At 42.4% G+C, this 23,572-nt stretch overlaps 1 protein-coding gene across 4 annotated transcripts in view; it reads left to right on the top strand.

Annotated features, from left to right (window-relative positions):
• The window catches only part of PTPRG (protein tyrosine phosphatase receptor type G), a 689,896-nt gene that overhangs the window by 623,267 nt on the left and 43,057 nt on the right, over positions 1–23,572 (top strand). For all 4 annotated transcript variants that reach the window (XM_063122069.1, XM_063122068.1, XM_063122070.1 and 1 more), the window contains one exon: positions 4,325–4,416. In XM_063122069.1, the coding sequence (XP_062978139.1) occupies positions 4,325–4,416 (92 nt within the window). The remainder of the gene's footprint in view (positions 1–4,324; positions 4,417–23,572) is intronic.

Below are 23,572 nucleotides of genomic sequence, written 5' to 3'. Positions count from 1 at the left end.
ATACAAATGACACTTGCTGAAATTCCCCTTTCAATACAACTGCTAAAGACACAGAAGCCCTGTCCTCCTTTCCATATGGTCACCACACTGCCCAAATACCTTACCATGGCTAGGTGGTCAGGAGTATCTTCCAGAGTCGTTTCCCACTCTTCTTAGCAGTAGAGCATATGCTTTGCATGCAGAGGTTCCCAAGTTCAGTTCCTGGCATCCCCAGGTAGATCTGGGGAAGGTTCCTGTCTGAACCTCTGGAAAGTCACTGCCACTCAGAGTGGACAATACTGAGCTAGATGGACAAACGATGTGTCTCGGTGTAAGACAGCTTCCTATGTTCTCTTCTCTTAGACAGCCATTCCACCCATAGTGTAACTAGCTATGAAGCTAAACTAAAGGTGGATTCATTTGACCATTGTGTCACCTTGTGGATATTCAAGTGGTCCTGGGGATCATCAGGAAAGCCATTCTGGTGAACGATCACTTGAGTATGGGAAACATGATTGTTGTGTGCTTTTCTGTAGATGTTGTGTTATTTGTTAAAAAAAACTTTGTTATTTTACTAAGTAATATCAGAAGCCTATTGTAGATAATTCAGAATTGATCAATGTTGGAAGAAGGACACTTCGGTATTTAACCCTTTTGGTACACTCTGTTTTGAAAACATTTTGGTACACCCTAGTCATGGGGGAAATAGCCATTCAGATCAGGATGATAAAAAATAAGCTTATCCCAGTGGAATTTTTATTAACCTGGTCACCTTTTCTTAATTATACTGGGCCCCCAAACAAGGTATACTCTATTCAGTATAGATATACAACAGACAGAAAGCTCTGGCGTGGGCTGGTCCATGAAGTCATGAAGAGTCGGAAACGACTGAACGAATAAACAACAACATACCACAGATAGATTTGTATCAGATTAGCTTTGCTATTGTTAAATATAATGACTTTTATATAGAACACTCTGAGGAGGGAAAACATAAATGTGGATGTTTTTTTTTCTGTTTTGATTCTTGATCTTCTGTGAGGAAAATTTAAAAATATTTAAATTAAGATCACAGTATCAGAAGCCATCCTCCATGGATTTTCTGTATATTTCACTCAAAGGAGAAAATCCTGAATGCATCAAAAACATGCACATCCTGCCTGATCCATATTCATAGCCCTTCCCCTTAGTGTGACTGATTTATTCCCCTTCGTGTCCCCAGGGTGTCCGTAGTCCAAAATAAAGGCAACCCAAGTGGAAACCAAGTCCTTCTTTCCTTATCAGGAAGTTGGGGGGGGGGGGGAGAGCAGTCACGCTATTCAAGGAAAACAAACACTATTTTTTTTTAGGAATGTCATACTTTGGACTCCAAAAGCATCAGTTCAATATAGACTAATGTCCCCAGAAAATGTTTATTAAAAGATGCTCTGTCTGGAAGCAGTGGTCTGCTTTGAGTAAAACCATGCTGTGAAATGTGATCTTTAGTGGCTGCCTATTGTTTCAGTGCTTCTATGAATTTAGCTGCCATTGCTTTCATTATTTATCAAGCACCATAAGTGCACAGCAGTTGGGATTGCCAGATGTCCCTATTCTGGTAGTTCTGAGAGCCTGGGTGATGTAGTGAACAGAGTGTCAAGACTTGAACCTGGGAGACTTGAGTTCAAATCCCCACTCAGCCATGATACAATGTGGGTGGCTTCTCCTACTTCTGTTGTGTAGGAGAAAAATATGGAATAGCCCCTACGTACACCACCCTCAGGTCCTTGGAGGCAGGGAAGGATATAGCATGCGTTTGTATGCACTGTAACTAAATGCATTTTTATTGCAGCTCCACTGACTATTATTATTATTATTATTATTATTATTATTATTATTATTATTATTTATATAGCACCATCAGTGTACATGGTGCTGTACAGAGTAAAACAGTAAATAGCAAGACCCTGCCGCATAGGCTTACAATCTAATAAAATCATAGTAAAACAATAAGGAGGGGAAGAGAATGCAAACAGGTACAGGGTAGGGTAAGCAGGCACAGGGTAGGGTAAAACTAACAGTAGAAAGTAACAGTAGAAGTCTGCACAACATCAAGTTTTAAAAGCTTTAGGAAAAAGAAAAGTTTTTAGTTGAGCTTTAAAAGCTGCGGTTGAACTTGTAGTTCTCAAATGTTCTGGAAGAGCGTTCCAGGCGTAAGGGGCAGCAGAAGAGAATGGACGAAGCCGAGCAAGGGAAGTAGAGGCCCTTGGATGGATACCCTTAGTTTAGAACACTGTAGTGTGATGGTCCCAGAGTGTGGATGCCTGGAGGTGAGGGACGTGGCTCCAAATATTCTGGATGGATAGGATTCTGGAGCCTCTGTCCATCCATCAGCTGAGATCTGGATGGGTTTGAATGCCCATGGACAGAGGACCATTACTGTTCCACCTTGGATATGTGGGGCGACTCCATCACCCCAAAAGTTTCTGGAACGGAAGGAGCTCAGAAAGAGTTGCTGCTTTTTTGTTTCCTTGTGCATGGCTTTAAGGAGAGGGGTTGCGGTCAGAAAGAACATGGTCTATTCCTTGCTTAATGTCAGTTTGGGGACTATTACCCCAGTCCTCCAAATATTACCCACAATTCCTTTCAGTCCTAGCTAACATAACCAGTGGTGAGGGATCATGGGCATTGTAGGCCAAAACATCTGGAAGGCTACAAGTTGACCACCCCTGGCCCAATCCCAAAGATCTTGATATGAACCATTCAGCTGTATGTACACAACTGCATGTAAGGAGCTCTCAGCATGCTCACCTGTAGGACCCAGCTGTGGGCATTGGATTGGAGAAGAGGGCAGAAGGTAAAGCATGATTCCTGGGGGTGGGGGTGTACTGTTCATAAAGTTTGAGAAATATTTCCAGAGGTCCACCATCCCCCTTATTTTTAACATTGCGGTCTGAACAGTCCCAGCCTTGGCGCCACTACAATTGCACAATGTCAGGCCTTGTTTTGGATTTTCATAACTTCTTGTAAGTAATTTATTTGGCCTTCGAAAGCTATGTGAGTTGCTCTGCCTCCTCCTCCCCCCCCTGCCCTGTATAAAGCCCTCTGCTATGTATCTCTATGCTGGAACAATGGCCGTGCAAATTACTTTGACCGTGTCAGCAAAGCTGGCGGGACGGAGTGGGCTTTTCTGCTTGGCCACAGTTCCAGAAGCCGGACTGTGCAGCAGAGAAGGCTGCAGACCTTTCTGAGCCGAGGCAGGAAACCAGCCCCCAGCCCCAGCGAGTGCGTCGGGGAAGCTAAGCAAGGTGGCACCAGAGGCTCCGCACAGGTGTTGAGGAGCAGTTAATTAAGCGCGGCAGGGCGAGGGATCTCCCTGCTCCGTGTCCGGGCTATTGTCGAGAGCTCCTGACAGCTGAGAGCAGCCCCTTCTCTGGTCACAATAGCTGCTCATGCTGAGCAAGGCTCATTAAATATTCAGTCCCAGCCTCAAGCAGCTCATTAAGGCAGCAATGAACAGTGACGCTGCCGGTGGAAAACCCTGCCTTGCTTAGCATCGCCATGCAGAGGCTCATTGGATCTCTGGATACTCTCCTCCTCAGTGCCTTCTCGGTGATGACCAGCTTGTGCTCCCTGCTTTGCATTAAGTACAGGTAAAACAAAAACAAAAGGATTTCTTTTTAAAGTGCTAGTGGGTGCACGAGAGCCCTTAGGTCTGGATGCTAGGAGCATCGGTGCGCTGCATGGCGGCTGCCCTCTGACCTTCTGGGAGCCACTCGACGAGGCGGTGGGGGAGTCTGAATTGATATCATCCACAGGCTTTTGCAATGGTTCTTGTTGTTTTGCAGGAAGGGGGAGTCTGGGCAGGGGATTGCACAGCGGCAAGGAGTTTAATGAGCCAAAGCTCTTTCTTGTCCGGATTGCAACTTTCCTTAGGAAGTAGTGCTCCACTTGTGCACGCTCTGCTTTAGCTGCTGTCTGCTCTTTACTTGGCGCCAAGTAGCAAAGGGTCTGCTCAGGTTGGGACGTCTCCGATAGGGTGTCAGTGGCGATGCTTTCATCCTCTCTTGAGCAGGAATAACTGATACCCAAAGTTTATCTCGCAAGCGTATGTTAGAGAAGCCACAATCTCTCAGCTGCTAAACGTCCTGGGCAACTTGTAAGAAACAGGGTTCTCCTAAATGAATAGCTTGTTTTTTGGTGAAATGGAACAGCAGGTTTTCAGGTCCCTGGCATTGGAGAATTGAAAGTACAACTTTATAGGTGGGGTGAGGCAGAGTGTGATTCCTTGCCTGTTAAAAATGCTCAGCCCAGACAAAATTATCACGGAGCCCTGGAAGTACTGATGATGTTTCTCTTGCATTCACAGAAAATGTTTTCAGACCGCTCATTTCTACGTGGAAGACAGCAGTTCGCCCCGAGTGGTGCCAAACGAAACCATTCCCATTATTCCTATCCCAGGTAAGGAAAATGTTGACTTAACTGATTCGTACTCCGGTTTGATCACACACAGATATGACGGACAGGATTTGTATGACAAATCTTGATTTCTGTTTTATGTTCTGTATTAGGAGAATCAACTGCTTCCCACTCAATTGTTGGCTTCTTTCCATGCTTTTAAGTGTCCTGTAGTTTGCTGTTGTATTTCTTTAGTTCTTCATTAAAAGGGATGGGATTAACATGTTCTTTTCTGGATGAGGCACAAGTAACCCTGAAAGCAAGAGAGAGAGAGAGAGAGAGAGAGAGAGAGAGAGAGAGACGACCGCATGTCTTTTGTGCCTCTCCTTCTGTGGCTCCACCCCTTGCCATTGATGGCTTAATCCATCCCTCTTGTTCACTGCAGTTCAAAGTCTGCAACTTCACCATCCTCCAGCAAGTGGTAAATTCAGGTGTGCAGCACAATCCTGTGCATGTCTACTCAGGAGCAAGTCCTGTTATGATCAATGGTATTTACTCCCAGGTAAGCGTGTATAGGATAGCAATGCAAGCAGCCCTCTGGTGTGGAAAGTCAAGGTCTTTGATGGAGGCCTCTACTTGCCATGCTATCTGTGACATAGCTGGTGTGGGGCGGGTGGGTGGAAATTAGTCCTATGCATGTGACACTATTTTACAGCTAAGCTCATATTGATACCTAATTTGAACATAAATGGACAAACCTTGGCATAAGCCAATGCCAAAGCTTTGCTTTCCAGGTAGGCAAAGTTGTACCAGTTTAGGCTGCATTCCTAAATACACTTAATGGGGAGTAAATACCTTTGGACTCAGTGGGACTTACTTCTGAGTAAACAAGCTTAGGATCACTCTGTTAGAGTAGATACAATTTTGTTCCTAATTTTTGTTTAGAAACTCAAAATATCAAAATGGTATCCCTGCTGTCTTACAGTTTGTCACTGTTCTTACCACCAGTGGTAAACGTAAACCAAAGACACACTAATGGGAAGATTTGGATATTATCTGCTGTATACAGCTTTTTACTTCTACAAACAATGAACACTAAAGATTTTTTTCAAAGACTTGTGGAATTGATATGGCTTTTTCCCTGACAAAATTTAAATGCTATCATAAGAAGATTACATTCTTTTTATTTCACTTCCTCCACGAAATGCATCATTTTGGTTGGGTAGGCCACTGATTTGAATTTTAGCATTAGATTAACTTACCAGTATCTTTCAAAGATAACCAGAACATAGGATGTTGCCTGGTACCGAGCTAGACCATTGGCCCATCTAGCTCAGACTTCTGGAGATCTACCTTTTCCCCATCCCTGGTTTGCACTGTCCAGGTTCAGACAGCATGGCAAAGCTCATTGTGGGTTATTTAACCTACGACAAGTCGCGCCACCTATGGGCACCATCTTGCATATCTAACCACTCAGGGGTTGTTGTGTTGTGCGAACCCAGCAAGTGTGGGTTGTGTGAGGGTTAACCCTTGCATAACCCTAAAATAGACCATGGGTTATGTGAGGGTTGTTTAGCCCTTGCAGTAACCCATCCTCGTCGGGTTCCAACAACACAACAAAACCCAAGCAGGAGTTGGATATTCAAAATGGTGGCTGTGCACAGCCCACACACACCACAGCACAGTGGGCTGTTGTGTCGTCTGAACACCCCACTGACTGGCAGCTGTTCTCCAGGGTTTCAGATGGGGGTCTTACCTAGCTAAAGTCACCTTTGAATTTTTTAGAAGTTCCCTGGAAATCTCTGGAGATGTCAAAGATTGAACTGGGACCTTGTGCATTCAAAACATGTGCTCTACCACTGAGAATGGTATCTTTCATACATATGTCCAAGGCATTACATACCAATTAGATATTGCTCTCCAGCAATATTGTGTAAAATAAAGGTGGACAACCTTAGGATTATTTCATAGAACTAGAGGTTTTTGTCAGAACTATGAGTCCCTCGGCTGACATAACTTCTGATATTCATGGATGACTTTTTAAAGTGATCTCTGGAGCAGAGATAGAGAGAGATGTTGCATATGTCAATTTTCCAAGGGTGATCTCATTAGCTGGCTTCTAAATTATTGCTGGATCTGCTTTATAGGATTGTCACCAGGAAAGGTCTGTGGATAAACTGTTCTGACACAGCTTTTCTTCACATGTGCTATCCAATTAGCACCATAACACCAAGTCAGAATTACATACAACTTTGCAAGATGTGGTGTTTTCCTGTTGGCCATGTATGATGTCCACACTTCTACAAACTAGAAGTTCTTCATACCTAAAGCAATGGGATTTCCCTAAAAACTAAAAAGAATAGAGCATTCTTTCCATCCTTTTGTCATGTATTGCCAAAATTCTATCATGTGGCCCTAGAGAATGCCTCTCCTCCAGAATATTCTGCAAGTTATCTATGATCTTTTTCCACCTCCTGTACAGACAGTCTGGAGTGTTCAGGACTAAAGCTATGTAACATAAATGCAGGTATTTTGTACATGGAAACATTTCAGAACCAAGCTACACATTCAGCAAGTTTAGATTGAAGGAGCCTTTTAAGACTAGACTAAAGACTGCAGGTGTGGAATTGAATTTTAATGCTTCTCCATGTTAAGAGCCCCCTGGAATATAGAGAACTAGAACATCAAGGATAAAAGTCCAAGTGTATCTCTTTACCTCAGCATACAAAAAGAGACATTGTTGAAAAATACACTGTTTCTGAAGCAGCAAAACCCCAGGAGTCCTGCACTAACTCACTTGGTAGTGGACTGTGCCCCCTAGATGTGGTGCCCCCCAGATGTGGTGCCATTGCATGTGATGGGACTTGTAGTTTCCAGATGATTGGGGGTCTGGAGACAAAGCCCTATGAGGAGAGACTGAAAGAACTGTTTAGCCTGGAGAAGAGAAGATTGAGGGGAGACATGATAGCACTCTTCAAATACTTGAAAGATTGCCATGCAGAGGAAGGCCAGGATCTCTTCTCAATCCTCCCAGAGTGCAGGACACAGAATAATTGGCTCAAGTTACAGGAAGCCAGATTCTGGCTGGACATCAGGAAAAACTTCCTGACTATTAGAGAAGTACTATAATGGAACCAATTCCCTATGGAGGTTGTGGGCTCTCCCTCACTAGAGACCTTCAAGAGGCAGCTGGGCAGCCATCTGTCAGGGATGCTTTGAGGTGGATTCCTGCATTGAGCAGGAGGTTATTATTATTTATTTATTTATTTATTTATTTATATAGCACCATCAGTGTACAGGTTGGACTCTATGCCCTTATAGACCCCTTCCAACTCTACTATTCTATGATTCTATGTTCTAATCCAACACATATTGAGACACCAGGTTGGAGACGACTGGTGTGTGGTGCAAATAAACCCTTATTATCTCTGAAAGGAAGAGGCAATGGTTCTTTCTCTTGGACAACATTTACTTAATGAGGAATTCTCGTTATTTTTATTCTTGTGTTGGTTTTTATGCTTTGTTAGCGACGTTGAATGACCCTTTTGGAGAGGAAAAGGGGACACACACAACATTTTGTATAAAATAAAATAAGCCAAGTCATTCATACATTTTTAAATGTTCAGAACTGGGCTCTTACTTGGTCCTAAAAATAGGGATATACACATTGAATAGATATATGTCCCTACTTATATGACCATGTAAGATTCCCCTCTGAGTAGTGTATAGCAGTTTTTGTAAGTTTTAATAGTTCTGTGACCTAGGGCATCACAGTCTAAGAAAATTAAATAGGCTGGTAGGGAATAGCTTGATTTCTGCGGTAACTTCAAAATTTGATTACTGCTTTACATGGGACTCCCCTTGAAGTTGCTTTGGAAGCTGCAGTTAGTGCAGAGTGCTGCAGCCTGGTTGGTAATGGGAGCAGCTACTGCTACCTATGTTGAGGGAACTTCAGTAGCTTTCTGTGTGTTACTGCATGAGGTTTAAAGTTTTGGTACTTGCTTACAAAGCTCTAAATAAGTCAGGATCAGGGTATTTAAGAGACTGCCCGACTCCCTATTTGCTTCTTCAGAATAACGTGCAAATACATAGGAAGCTGACTTATACTGAGCCAGACCAGTATTGTTGACTCTGACTGGCAGCAATGGCTCTCCAGGGTTTCAGACAGAATTGTTTTGCTCCACTTGGAGATGCTGGGGATTGAACCTGTGACCTGCATGCCAAGCAGGTGCTCTACCACTGAACTACAGTCACTCCCTTAATGTCATTGCATATAAACAGTCTTACCAGATTTTGAAAGATCGTCCTTCATAAGATTTCCAACAAACTTCACATCAGAACTTTTCCAGAACAGACCATACAAATCCAGAAGATTGTGGATTTCCAAAAATGTAGGGTTACAGTGGTTCAAAATGTGATGGCGTGTTCTTAATGGGGTGGGTGGCTTTCACATTGGGAGGAGGATTTTTCAGAAGTGTGCCTCCACCTTTCCCCCTCCCCTTTACATTTGAGGAAGTTCTTGCTCTTCAATAGATTTTCACTAACATTTGCACTGCAAGGTTCCAGTGCTACCAAACAGGAGTTTGGAAGAAGTTTTTTTTTATTATTTGTAGTAGAGTAGGTTGGTTTGGGAAGTAGTTCACCCTGAAAACTTCCACATATTGGGGGGGGGATCTCCCTCTCTGTGAAAGAGAGAAGACAGATTCCTCCCAGCATGTATGAGTATATTGTGTCACTTTTTACTGATGAATAAACCAAGGTTTATAGATGTAAAGGCACTTCTTTGTTAGATACATTGCAAAGCAATGACTAAAATGAAAACTGTTGTAGTTATTTGTGCATGACTGACTGCAGTCAACAGTAGGGTGACCATATGGAAAGGAGGACAGAGTTTCTGTATCTTTAGCAGTTGCATAGAAAGGCGAATTTCCACAGGTGTCATTTGTATGCATGCAGCACCTGGTGAAGTTCTCTCTTCATCACAACAGTTAAAGGTGCAGGAACCCTGCCCTCTTTTGTATCTGGTCACACTATGCAGGGTTCCTGCAGCTTTAACTGTTGTGATGAAGAGGGAATTTCATCAGGTGCTGCAGGCATACAAATGATACCTGCTGAAATTTGCTTTTCAATATCACTGTTAAAGAATGGAGCCCTGTCCTCATTTCCACATAGACACCCTAGCAATGGGCTTGATGTATATGGTACTCATTAGAGGCCATGAATCCACTTTGGACAAAGTCCAAAGCAGGACTTCCCCAAAGCAGTATGGAGCAAAATGGGCTGGATGAAACTTTTGAAAAGCAAATTGCCAGTGTTTCAAGGAAGTGTGATGTAGTAGTGATGGGGGACTTCAATTACCCTGATATCTGTTGGGAGACAAATTCTGCCAAAAGTGGCCCTTCCAAGAAATTCTGGACATGTGTGGGTGGTAACTTTCTCCAACAGAAAGTGGAGGAACGAACTAGAGTGTTGGCTATCCTTGACTTGATACTGACCAATAGGGATGACTTAGTGGATAAAGTGGCAGTTACAGGAATTCTGGGGGTAAGTGACCACGTCATACTTGAAGTCTTGATTTTAAAGGAAGCAAAAGCTGAGTATAGCCATACATGTACTCTGAATTTTAGGAAAGCTGATTTTAATTAACTCAGAACTATGGAAAGTAAGGTCTAATGCGTGGACTCCAATGGGAGTCCAAGATGGGTGGGAGCATGTTCAGAGGAGGGCAACCAGGATGATCAGGGGTCTGGAAACAAAGCCCTATGAGGAGAGACTGAAAGAACTGGGCATGTTTACCCTTGAGAAGGTTAAGGGGAGACATGATAGCACTCTTCAAATACTTGAAAGGTTGTCACATAAGAGGAGGGCCAGGATCTCTTCTCGATCATCCCAGAGTGCAGGACACAGACTAACTGGGCTCAACTTACAGGAAGCCAGATTCCAGCTGGACATCAGGAAAAACTTTCTGACTGTAAGAGCAGTACAACAATGAAACCAATTACCTTGCGAGGTCATTGGCTCTCCCCACAATAGAGGCATTCTAGAAATAGCTGGATAGCCATCTGTTAGGGATGTTTTAAAGTGGATTCCAGCATTGAGCAGGGGGCTGGACTCGAAGGCCTTATAGGCCCCTTTCAACTCTACTATTCTATGATTCTGTGATTCCTGAAGCTTCTGTAAGCACCACTCTGAAGGCACACAACATGATTCTTCCTGGGGATTACAGCCTTTATTTCCCCCTACATAATTCAACAGAGACAGCACCAAGGGCCTCAATGAAGGGACATCCAAAGCTTTGGAAAACCAAAGTGAGGCTGTACCTCAGGTCCAAAGCAGACTGGGGTGAAGACACCCCTTCCCAGAGCCCCAAAACGGGTTCTAAAGTTATTCTCCCTCCCCACAACCTGTGCACACTTCTAATACTCAGAATAAGATTACATTTTTAAGTGGAGGACTCAAAAGTCATAGAATCATAGAATAGTAGAATTGGAAGGTGCTTATAAGGCCATCGAGTCCAACCCCCTGCTCAATGCAGGAATCCACCCTAAAGCAGACTTGGCAGATGGTTGTCCAGCTGCCTCTTGAATGCCTCTAGTGTGGGAGAACCCACAACCTCCCTAGGTAACTGGTTCCATTGTCGTACTGCTCTAACAGTCAGAAAGTTTTTCCTGATGTCCAGCCAGAATCTGGCTCCCTGTAACTTAAGCCCGTTATTCCGTGTCCTGCACTCTGGGATGATTGAGAAGAGATCCTGGCCCTCCTCTGTGTGACAACCTTTTAAGTATTTGAAGAGTGCTATCATGTCTCCCCTCAATCTTCTCTTCTCCAGGCTAAACGTGCCCAGTTCTTTCAGTCTCTCTTCATAGGGCTTTGTTTCCAGGCCCCTGATCATCCTGGTTGCATATATGTAGAAGGACTTTTGAAAAAATATCCTTTTTTATTCTGTTAGAGCAGCCCTGACCTCATCCTGATGGTTGCTTCCCCACCAAACCAGAAAAGCCTTCAGCTCCCATTCCCCTGGGCTGTCTGCTGAGTGCTGTTTTGCACCTGCCTGCCCATCAGTTATAACTCCTGTACAGTCATTTTTTCTGAAAAGCCTTTCTAAAGGTTAAATGGAAAATTCTTCCTTTTGATTCTCGTCTGCCGTTGATAAAACGATACTTCTTTTGAACTTTTTTCCCCTTTAGAAACAGCCAGGGAGCGTGAGAAAATCTTCCATGCTATATTGATTCTGGAAGTAAAGTATAAATGACATTTTAACAAACGCCAGTTCCTTAAAGTAACCTTATTTGCTAGTGATACCCTAGGCAGTAGTTTTAAACGGATAGTTAAATATGTCCCTGTGGAGCTGTACATCTATTTCATCGAGCCAAGTAGACCTAATTTCATTCAGTTATACAGCCACAGAGGAAGCAATTTGACTATGTATATCTAAAATTGTGGAATACGCTTGTATTTCCATTTAAAAGGGGGGGATTCTGCCAGAGCTTTTGGAAACTTTTTCAGCTCCAGAATACATGGCACTAATTACTGATATTATAATAAGAGTTTTGATAGTCCGCAACTGCAAAATTATCTAATAGTATAGATGCTTTGTTTTCCACTGAAGACATTTACTTCATTATTGAGCATGTAACTAAATAACCTATAGGTATGCACAAATCGTTGCACATTCTGTACCGAAGCCTAGGGTCCTCATTACAATTCATAATTATCTCTACTGTGCAATGTAGAGAAACACCGGACACAGACAGGATCATTAGCTCAGTCGCCCCTACAGCTATTACACACTAATGTAAATCAAAAAGCATAGGTCTCATCTGGGATCATACCCTTAGGGGGAGAGCAACTGTTCCTGGACGGCAGACTGATTAAACATTATTAAACGTGCTAGCCATCCTGTTACACACACACATACACACACTTTACCTTCTTTCTTTGTCTTTGTTTCTTAACCCAGTTCATTTGGGGTAGCTACCCTTATATCTTCTCATAGAGCTAATCATGGCTTTAAAAACAATAATAATATGGGTTGCGATTTTTTAAAAAACACACACACCAACAACTCACAAAATAGAACATACGGCAGTAAAAAATAGGGTGGGTGGAGGAGGTTTGCTGATGCTCATATTTAATATGCATTTCCATGTAAATAGAGGAAAGGAAAAAAAGATAAAAGGCAACCGTGCAATTCTTTAATTATTGTTATTATTTTTTGTTTATACCATTTCTATACCACCCAACACCAAGGCTCTCTGGGCGTTTCACAAAAATACACAGCACAATACAAGATCATAAAAACGTAATATAAAATCTGTAACATATAAAATCTAAATGCTAAAGCAATTACAATAAGATATTGATAGAATCAGCTGGCATAAATGCTCCATCATAATTCCCTCAAATGCCTGAGAGTAGAGGACAGTCTTAACCTGCCCCTGAAAAGATGACAGTGTGGGTGCCGGGCAGAACTTGGTAGGGAGGACATTCCACAATCAGGAGGGCACCACTGAGAAGGCCTTGTTCCCACCTTCCGAGCCTCCCTTGGAGGAAGCACTCAAAGGAAGGCCTTTGATGTTGATCATAGTGTCCACGTAGGTTCAGGTTGTTAAGCCTTCAGGAACCCAAGTCCCTCCAGGTGGTTGTGACTACAATCTCTATATCCTCTAGCCATGGGCCATGCTGATTGGGACTAATGGGGGCTGCAGTCTAAAACAGCAAAAGAGACCCAAGTTGGGGAATGCTGCCATAAAGGAATCAATGTGCACTTTTCTCTTCTAAATGCTCACAAGATGGTCAGTTCTGTTCCTGTGTGCAATGCCACATGGACTATGGTTCGTGGGGTGGCTGGCCCGGAAGGCACAATATGTTTAGAAAGGGGTCCCATGTTCATAAAGTCTAATAAACTTCAGTTAATCCAAAATCTTCCATTAGATCTCACCTCAACAAATTTGAATCCAGTGGGAAAATACTTCACAGATTTTGAAGTTGTATCTTTGCAGGAGTTGAGAAATTTCCATAGATTAATACACAAATATTTCCATCATCAGTGTGTGTCATTGTACATATAAATTACTGACGAGGAGGAGAAGGAGGAGGAGGAGACAAAGATATATCCAGTGCCTTGTCATGTCAAGTGTGTTCTTATAAACCTATCTGACCTTTATAAACCATTTTTCCCCAATGAATACAAATGGTGTTCTTTTGGACTTCTCAGAAAAAAATCCCATTTCTTATTTGCAGACGTAAGAGGGGCAGACTGAATGTCTGTTTCATTTATAATTTAAAGGTGGATCTGTGCATGTGATTTATACATTTAGATTTCATTCTGTGTGCATAATCTTTGTAATTAACATATATTTTCATGGTTGCTATTGGCATGGTGCTATATTAGATTCCATCTTGATTGAAATGAAGTGGGATTAATCCTCAGCCACAGACATGAGCTTTTTTCTTTTTGCTCTGCCTCTGATCATGCAGATTCTGGATCAGGGCCAGTGAGTGTTGTTAATGGCACTTAGGCTGCAGTTCTAAGCATACTTTCCTGAAAGTAAGTTCCACTGAACACAATGGGACTTACTTTGGGATAGACATGCATAAGATTTGGCTGTTAAATGTTTAATTGTGTGCTAAAATCTCTTTGGGGCCTTTTGCACACCATGCTGTAGCTTGCCATGGTGAATCACAGCACCCACAGGAACCAACAACATTCAATGGGTTGTCGTGTCATGCAAACCCAGCTGGTGGGGGTTATGCAAAGGTTAAACAATCATGGATTATCCAAGACTTGTGTAACCCTTGTATAACCCCTGCCAGCCAGGTTCACACAACACAATAACCCACAGTCAGGGACTGAATATCCAGGATGGAGCCCGTGGGTGCCTTGGCTCATTATAGCTTAAATAAACCTGTCATCGAGTTTCTGTGGAATGTAGGTGCTCCAACCAACAGCAACATAGGCCATGGTTAGACCAGACCTATATCCCGGGATCATCCCTGTGCATCCAAATAACACACAGGGGATACTGGGAGCAGGCAGGGACGACCCCTCCATTTGCCTGGGATAATCCTTAGGTCTAGCTAAGGCCATAGTCTCTCTCAGCCAGTATTTGGCTAAGGCCAATACTCTCTCTCAGCCAGTATTTGGAATGTAGTAGAACCACCATTGTCCAAACGTTAGTTATGAGAATTCAATGTATGCATACTGTATAATATATTGTGCTTTTATATTGCACAATGTACAGTGTCTATACATTGAAGTCACATAATCTAGCCACTGGCAAGGAAGGGACAGACCACTGTGCTTATTTCAATCCCTTGCATTTAATATAGGATTATAATCAGAACATTTTAAGGACAGTTGCCTGTCCTTTTTCTTTCAGTAGATTGAGATGCTTGGAATAGCATGAAGGGTTTAGAAAGGCTCCCATGAGGGATGTAAGGCAAATCGTGAAGTCAGGATACGTAACATCTAATAAATAAACAAACTCAGCAGACAATAGATAGATAAATTATTTATTTATTTATTATATTTATAACCAATTTTATAACCTCAAAAATTAGAAGCAAACAATTTGATGCATCTCTAAAGTAAATACCACAAAAATGCTCATATATAATAGACACCAAACATGTTTCAACTATTATTATTATTATTATTATTATTATTATTATTATTATTATTATTAATAATAATAATAATAATAATTTATTTATATAGTACCATCAGTGTACATGGTTCTATACATAGTAAAACAATAAAATAGTAAGACCTGCCGCATAGGCTTACATTCTAATAAAATCATAAATTGGTCTGGTTCAGAGATCTAATAGTATCACAGTCATCATTTCTTACATATACTTCTGGAAAAATAGAACCCTTTTTCTCACAGATACACCTGCCACATAAAGTAAAACAATAATTTAACAGAGTTGTTGCCTTCCAATCAAATGAAAATTAATAATTATAAATATTAAGAAATAGACATAAAGGATAATTAAAAGTTAAAAACAACAACATTTAAACGTTCTTGTTTAAAAACAAACTCATCAGTTATAAATCCCTCTTATAACCATAACAAAGGCAAAAAGTAACAGACAATAACAATCTGTCCATAATCACAGTCCTGGGGAAAGAATTAAAAGGCGAAGGGAAAACTATGCTACCACTACCACCACCCCACATTCAAATACAATGCAACCCACTACCTCATCAAGGCTATAAAGGGGCACCACTAACACTGCAATCCTGGGGCTCTGGTAGGGCATCCCAGGGGTCATAAGAAATGGCACACAGAGAGAGAGAGAGAGAGAGAGAGAGAGGTCTACCACTGGAGGGGATGTTCCAACCTTGTGATCCCTCTCTCTGCTGCCTCGGAAACCTCAAGGGCTGTTTTTTTCTGCAACGTTGGGATTCTGACGTCTGCTACTGACTGGTGGAGCTTCAGGACAGATAAAAAGACATACATCTTCATGCAGTTTATATGGAGTTTATTACCATCTGATGTAGTGATGGCCACCAATTTGGATGGCTTTAAAAGTGGATAAGGATGTTGGAGTAATTTATGGAGGAGAAGGCTATCAATTACTAGTCCTGAAGGGTATATTTATTTATTTATTTATTTATTTATTTATTTATCATACTTATACCCCGCTCCTCAGCCAAAAAAAGCTCTGAGAGCAGCTTACACTTAGCAAAAAAGACAGTCCCTGCCCTCAGGCTTACAATCTAATAAAGACATGACACACAAGGAAAAGGAGTCAAGGAGGGAGGGAGGGAGGGAGGGGAGAGAAAGAGAGAGAGAGAGAGAGAGAGAGAGAGAGAGAGAGAGAGAGAGAGTCCAGCAGGAGCAGGCCCCGATGTTACTTCTGCCTGCTCCTGTCCCCTCGGTCCTTCTTCTTCCCCACAGGGCCAAGATGGCAGTTTGCCCTGTGGGGGTGGGGGAAGAGTCCAGCAGGAGCAGGCCCCGATGTTACTTCTGCCTGCTCCTGTCCCCTCGGTCCTTCTTCTTCCTCACAGGGCCAAGATGGCAGTTTGCCCTGTGGGGAGGGGGGGAAGAGTCCAGCAGGAGCAGGCCCCGATGTTACTTCTGCCTGCTCCTGTCCCCTTATATGCTACCTCTAGTATCAGAGGCAGTATGCCTACATACACCAGCTGCTGGGGAACATGGATGGGAGGGTGCTGTTGCATTCATGTTCTCCTTATGGGTTTCCCATGGGTCCGTTGGCTACTGTTTGAACAGAATACTGGATTTGATGGGCCCTTGGCCTGATCCAGCATGGCTCTTCTTATATTCTTACATGAATTGTGATAGATACTGTATTTATTGAGGATCTTGCAACACCTTTAAGAGTGGTTTTATTTACTATTTTTAAGTAGCCACTGGTATGTACTTATAGGTATACATTTGAAAATCGACAGGATGTGGCATACCTCAAGATGTGTTGCTCAGTAATTATGATTTATATCTAATGTTAAGGTCACTGCTTTCACCATGGTGAAAGCTCTGAGAAGGGAATCAGATGAATTCCCTTGTTTTTATGGATTTTCAGGGATGAGCGCAATAGAAATGATCTCATGTCTTAGCAGCATTGAAATGAGTCCCGCAGCGGTTATTTTAGCAGAAATAAAATGATATGTACTGATTTGCTTCTGGCAAACTGCGATAATAAAACGGAAAGACAAACTGTTCTAGGAGATACATGAATGCATCCTTTTTGATTGCATCCTTCTTTTTAAATATAGTGGGCAGATATTTAACGTGAGTGAGTTGCCGTGCTAAGCATCTTATGCATGCTTGCTTGAAAGTAAGTCCCACTTAAGTTCAGTGAGACTTACTCTCTGTTGTACACATTGGATTGTGTAGCCTTCACATTCCAAAGCAAACTCTTAAACTGCTGCAATAGATTACATTACATGCAGGATTTTTTTAAGTGGGCCCCTAAATGTTTTTGAATCACCCATTTAACAGCTCTTGTGTACACTGTATCTCTGCTCCTCCAAACATCTGCCCCTTCTACACCCCATAGCTCATTGTTAGAGGACATACTGTACCTTGGATGCAGAAGATCACAGATCCAATCCCTGGCATATTGAGTTAAAAAGATTAGAAAGACGGTGATGGGAAAGTCTTCCTTCTGAGACCATGGAGAGCCAAAGTCAGCAGTAATGGGCCGGATGGAAAAGTAGGCCCAGTTAGAAATAGTGATCTTGGTTTGATAAGCCATATTTATCAGATTGGGAATGACTGCTGTTATTATTATTATTATTATTATTATTATTATTATTATTTATTTATTTATTTATTTATTTATATAGCACCATCAATGTACATGGTGCTGTACAGAGTAAAACAGTAAATAGCAAGACCCTGCCGCATAGGCTTACAATCCAATAAAATCATAGTAAAACAATAAGGAGGGGAAGAGAATGCAAACAGGTACAGGGTAGGGTAAGCAGGCACAGGGTAGGGTAAAACTAACAGTAGAAAGTAACAGTAGAAGTCTGCACAACATCAAGTTTTAAAAGCTTTAGGAAAAAGAAAAGTTTTTAGTTGAGCTTTAAAAGCTGCGGTTGAACTTGTAGTTCTCAAATGTTCTGGAAGAGCGTTCCAGGCGTAAGGGGCAGCAGACGAAAATGGACGTGCTCATAATGGACGTGCTCATAATGCTGTGCTCATAAACTCCCTCCTAGCCTTCCCAACTCCCCTCTCCAATGTGCCAGACTTTCAGGGATCACCCTATCCTGCTTTGCGGTCAGAGATGTAATCACACTTTCCCAGAAGTCTTGTATTTAGGCATGTGAGAATAGCAAGAAGTGAGGGAACCCAATGCTTGATCTTGGTCCAATAAACAATCAGACTGAGATCATTATTAGGGGTGTGCACGGACCCCCCGCTCCGCCCATACTCCGCTCCTCTTCGCCGCGGAGCTCCGGCTCCGAATCGGAGCTCTGCAGTGGAGGGGAGTGGCGCCAGGTAAGGCCGGGAGAGGAGGGCGGGGAGGTTACCGGGCCCTGCTGCCGTCGCCGCCCGTGCGGCGATGGCGGCAGAGCCCGATAAGGGACCAAGGGGGAGGGGGCCTTACCTGCCTCCGTCCGCGGTCCGTCGGCTTCTTCAATTGAGCCCGCGGTTCAACCAGGAAGTCTGGGCCGCAAGTGCGGCCCAGACTTCCTGGTTGAACCGCGGGCTCAATTGAAGAAGCTGACGGACCGCGGACGGAGGCAGGTAAGGGAGAGGAGGGGTTTATCAGTGTGACTTGTTAGCATCGTTCTTCAGGATTCAGTCCCCGTCCCCAGGGAGTCTGGAAGTTACATCTTGGAGCGGGGATCATGCGCAACCTCGACTCTGGCAGGCATCACTGTCAATACATGCCTGTGGACCTTACTTAAGGCAGCATGCCATGCTCACCCTGCCATATCACACTCCGCAGTTGCTTTATTTAAATACTGAACAATGTTGAACTATCGTTCAAATTTTGGAACTGTGGACAGCAGATTGTAAGGCAATTGTGTCCTTCTAATATATCTTGAATGAAAAGAACGCACACTCTCCCTGCCTTTGCAGTCAGCAATTGCATAGCAAACAAGGGCAGCATACAGCGGGGGTTGTGCCTTAGCTATCTGTAATTACTTGGGATGGAGTCTACAAACAGTCATCCTTGAAATAATTGGGGTGTTAAAAAAATTGTCCCTATTTGCATCTGTGCAAAGTTAGAGGATATGGAAATGTGGGTTTTTTACTACTACATGTCAAAGTCCTTGCCCTTCCCAAAACATAGAATTTATTTATTTATTTATTTATTACATTTTTATACCGCCCAATGGCCGAAGCTCTCTGGGCGGTTCACAAAAATTAAAATCATGAAGAGCATAAAAACAACCAACAATCTAAAAACACAAATACAAAATACAATATAAAAAGCACAACCAGGATAAAGCCACACAGCAAACATTGATATAGGTTAAAATATGGAATTAAAACAGCAAAGTTTAAATTTAAGTTAATAGGTGTTAAAATACTGAGAAAATAAAAACGTCTTCAACTGGCGACAGAAGGAATACAGTGTAGGCGCCAGGCGAACCTCTTTGGGGAGCTCGTTCCACAACCGGGGTGCCACAGCAAAGAAAGCCCTCCTCCTAGTAGCTACACAGAATAGTGTGTGTGTGTGTGAGTGAGAGAGAGAGAGAGAGAGAGAGTGGGGGGGGATATTGGGTGTCAGGGACTCTAAGGATAGTATCCAATGTTAGTCCTACTTGGAGTAGTCCTATTCATTTTATTGGGTCTACTCTAAGTCAGGCTAACATTGGATACTACCCTAAATCTTGATTTTAGATCCTCAGGGTCTGGGGCTATGGTGAGGCCTAGTGAAGTGTGTGTGCTCAGGCCTCATAGCCTTTTCTCTGGCACAAAAAGAACAAGAATGGTCAGGATTGGCCCCTGTGTTTAACAGGTAGCATGAAGCTTCTGGATTAACCAGGCCTGGGACAAATATTAAATGTCTTGGGCCACAGCTAGACCTAAGGTTTATCCTGGGATCATCCAGGGTTCGCCCCTGCCTGAGCACTGGATCCCCTGTGTGTCACCTAGATGAACAGGTTTGACCCCTGGACGATCCAGGGATAAACCTTAGGTCTAGCTATGGCCTTGGTCTGCACTGCAGGGTCCAGCTCAAGCAATCTGCCTCAAGCACTTTGTGCCTGGGAGGTCTGTATTGGGGGGCTGGCCCTGGGATGGACAGCTTCAGACTGGCCCTTTCTACACCTAAGGATTATCCTAGGGAAATGGAGGGATCGTCCCTGCCAGCTCCCGGGATTCCCTGTGTGTCATTTGCATGCACAGGGATGATCCTGGGACGATCCCTGGAAAAAAAGGTAGGTGTAGAAGTGACCACTGTGAAAGATGTGATAGCAAAGCATCAATTAATCATTTAGTTTTCTCTCACGTGGAACTTCTCAGGATTCTGACAAATCTATTGTCTGGAAATACTTTTCAGCCTCCAAAGTTGACTAGGGAATAAATGTGTCTTAAATGCAAAGTGTACCTGTTTTTCCAGAGCTGCTATGGTTTAGTGTAGGTTGCAATTGGGATCTGGCTCACCCTCCTACGCAGTTCATTAAGGAACGTTTTTAACATTATCCAGACACAGTAGCAGAGAATGTACATCTTGAGACCCATTAGCATGGAAAGACAATGAGTGAGTCATTTGTGCTTCCTTGCTGTGACATGAGGCAATGACAGTGTTAGAGATGGCTGGTATATCCGGGCAGGTAAGGCAACTGTGGCTGCGTTCCCCTCTCCTCTGCTTTGATCTCATGCTCTAGTTGGCTCCGCCTACATTTATGTGCCCTGCCCCACCAGCCACCACAGGGTACCATTAAATTTCCAAAAGAAAAGACAGCTTTACATCACTGATATAAATCACATTTTCTCTTTATATTTAGATATTTCCTAAAGTGTTGTACCTGATTTACAACTAAACATAAGCCTTAGGAAGGTAATCCAAAATGTTGGTTTTACAGCCTTCACACCTTTTGTATTACAATATTTAGAGCACAACCTTTTCGGCCCTAAGGGTTGTGACGCTGACTTGCAGCAACCACATGTACACACATCTCAACAATCCACCAGCAGGGGAAAAAAAGCAATCTGTATAACGAACTCTAGGGGAGGGAGCAGAGAGTACAGGCAATGGGGAAATTGTCAGGAGGGAGTTGGGAAGTCCAGTAAAAGCTCTGGAGGACTCCTGGGCCACAAGTTGTGCATCCCTAGTTTAAAGACCTGGGGAAATGTGCAGTTAATGGAATTCTGCGTATGTGAAAAGACCACTGAGCAAGACCATTTCCTTGAATTCTATGTTTCAGAAATTTCTAGAAGTAAGGGCTTGATGGTTACTTGATAAAAGAGTGTTTTTCCATGTTTAGATGAAGAGGTGCAGGCTAAGCTTTAACATCATATTTAGTAGTAATGCAGATTTAATTTTAAATCAGGTTATTTTTAAAGAGAGAAACTTTTTAATTTTTATCCATAAGGATGTATTCATCTTAAGTCACTAAGATAGGATACGGGGGGAAATATTAAAATAAATAAAAATGTGTTGTGAAATGTCATAAATGTAAAATCTCCTTCCATTTATTCAATGATGGAACTAGTAGGAAGGGTGGGTTTTTTCCGTTGTGACACTAATGAAGGCTGGTCTGATTTTAGACAGGGAAAAAGCTAATTGCTCAAATGGGAATATGAACTGAGCAACTGTTAGGTTTCCTAATTAGCCTTTATAGGATTTCATTAATCTCTTCAGTAGGCTAAAAGAGTTATGGTCTCTGAAGCACATTTGTCCTGAAATGGAAAAGAAGCTTAGCAGTAGCCACTAGATAAGAGGTACCTAGGAGGAGCACTTTCCTTATATGTTAGTTTAGCAGATTTTCTTTGAGGAGCTCTTTAGAGCTCCTCAGCAAAGAAGGTCAAAATGCCTTCAAAGCACAGGATGGAATTTTCAGACAATGACTGCATGTTGGAATGTGGAACTCTCAAACTCTATTTATGGCTGACTATATATTTTTTCACAATAGAGTGCTCCTGATACATAAAATAAGTATGCTAAGGGTATCAAAATGGGCAACTCACAGTCGCCCAAAGTACTTGAATTTCTGGCTTTTTGAGGCAAGGAAAAAACACAAAATGAATGTGGGTTGGCAGTACATTTACCTCAGGCATATATTCTGTAAGTCAAAATCAGTCATTTTTTCATGTTTGGTAGTTCAGAATCTGAACCGGAAGATTATCTAACTGAATGAACACTTACCTGTGCTAAGACACTCAGACTCTTGAGAGATTGTATTATTTTCAAAGTGAAAAGCTTTCAATCATCAAATGATTTGCCTCATACCATACGGTGTCCCTAAGTCTACTGGCAGCTTGGTAAAGATGGTCGTGCAGTTGGGATCATCTCATTGTGATGTTTGGTAGTGCTCTGTGTCAGCATTAACCTTTTCAGTTGCTGGACAATTAATCAGACAGGATGGGGAACTTGATGGGAATGCAATCCTTATGTGGAAGTTTTCTTAGCTGTACATTAAGAAATGTAGAGGGAAGTGAAGGGCAGACTGATGAAGATGGTAATGGGGAAAAGAGGAAAAGCTGAATTGGGAAAGAAAGACATCATTGATGAAATATATTCAGGGACAGGAAGTTGCAAATACATTGGGTTGTATCAGCTGCTGACATTCTGCTGAAGGAAACAGTACTATCAGTGGAACCTGGATGTGGCAGCTCCCCTCCTACTCCACATATCCTCAAAATCTGCGGTGGAGGGCTAGTAAACCTGCCAGAGCAGGTTTTAGGCAGCACAGAGGGCTGTAGAGGGGAGGAGAGAGGGAGAACATCCTGTCGCACTAGTGGACTTCGCCAGTGTGATGATGGGTTTAACCCCTTGTCACCAAGTGGTGATTTGACTTCATTGTTCTCGAGATAAATGTTGATGTCTACCCTTGACCTGTGTTCATCCCACTTACTGATATATCATAAATATGGGGAATGTGTGGAAGTTTGTGGTGTTAAATGACCCAAAGTGAAAAATAGTCATTGGGTTGGGTCCAGACTTTGCCATGCTGTTAGTAGACCCTTTGAAGTCAATGAAACTTAATTTAATCATGACTAACTTAAATCCCATTGGTTTCAGTAGGTCTACTCTTAGCATAACTAAGTCAGGATCTAACCCATTGGTCTCTTCAGAGTTGGAGTTATGCTCATTCCCATAGTTGTCAAACCTTTGGTGTAACTAAGTGTGTTGTGTTTTGTTTATTTTGCATCATCAACAACAACATGTGCAAAAGATTATAATGTGCCCATTCCTTGAAGCAACAGCTTTGTAATGGCAGACAGAACCATAAAACAGGAATACTGGGAAAACTAATTGTCTACCATGTTAAAATTGTATCCTTTATCTCTTTTAACTAGATACGTTATAAAACTATCGTGCTTTCTCATTATTATATCATAATAAAAACATTCTAAAAAAGGGACTTGTTGCCAAGTATAGGTTCAACAATTTCCCCATAATTTAGTAGCGACAGTATTCCATTGGGATATCTAAAAAAAGCAACATGGCTACAAGTCACCCAACACATTTTTTGTTTGTTTAAAATATATTGCAGTCACATAGTAGAAACCATGAAACAGCAAACAACTGATTGTATATTCAAGGCAAGCATAAATGTACT

The sequence above is a fragment of the Elgaria multicarinata genome, chromosome 3 (assembly GCF_023053635.1).
Source record: "Elgaria multicarinata webbii isolate HBS135686 ecotype San Diego chromosome 3, rElgMul1.1.pri, whole genome shotgun sequence".
Taxonomy (NCBI): domain Eukaryota; kingdom Metazoa; phylum Chordata; class Lepidosauria; order Squamata; family Anguidae; genus Elgaria; species Elgaria multicarinata.
The sequence above is the reverse complement of the archived record's forward strand: the minus strand, read 5'-3'. Positions and strand labels throughout refer to the sequence as shown.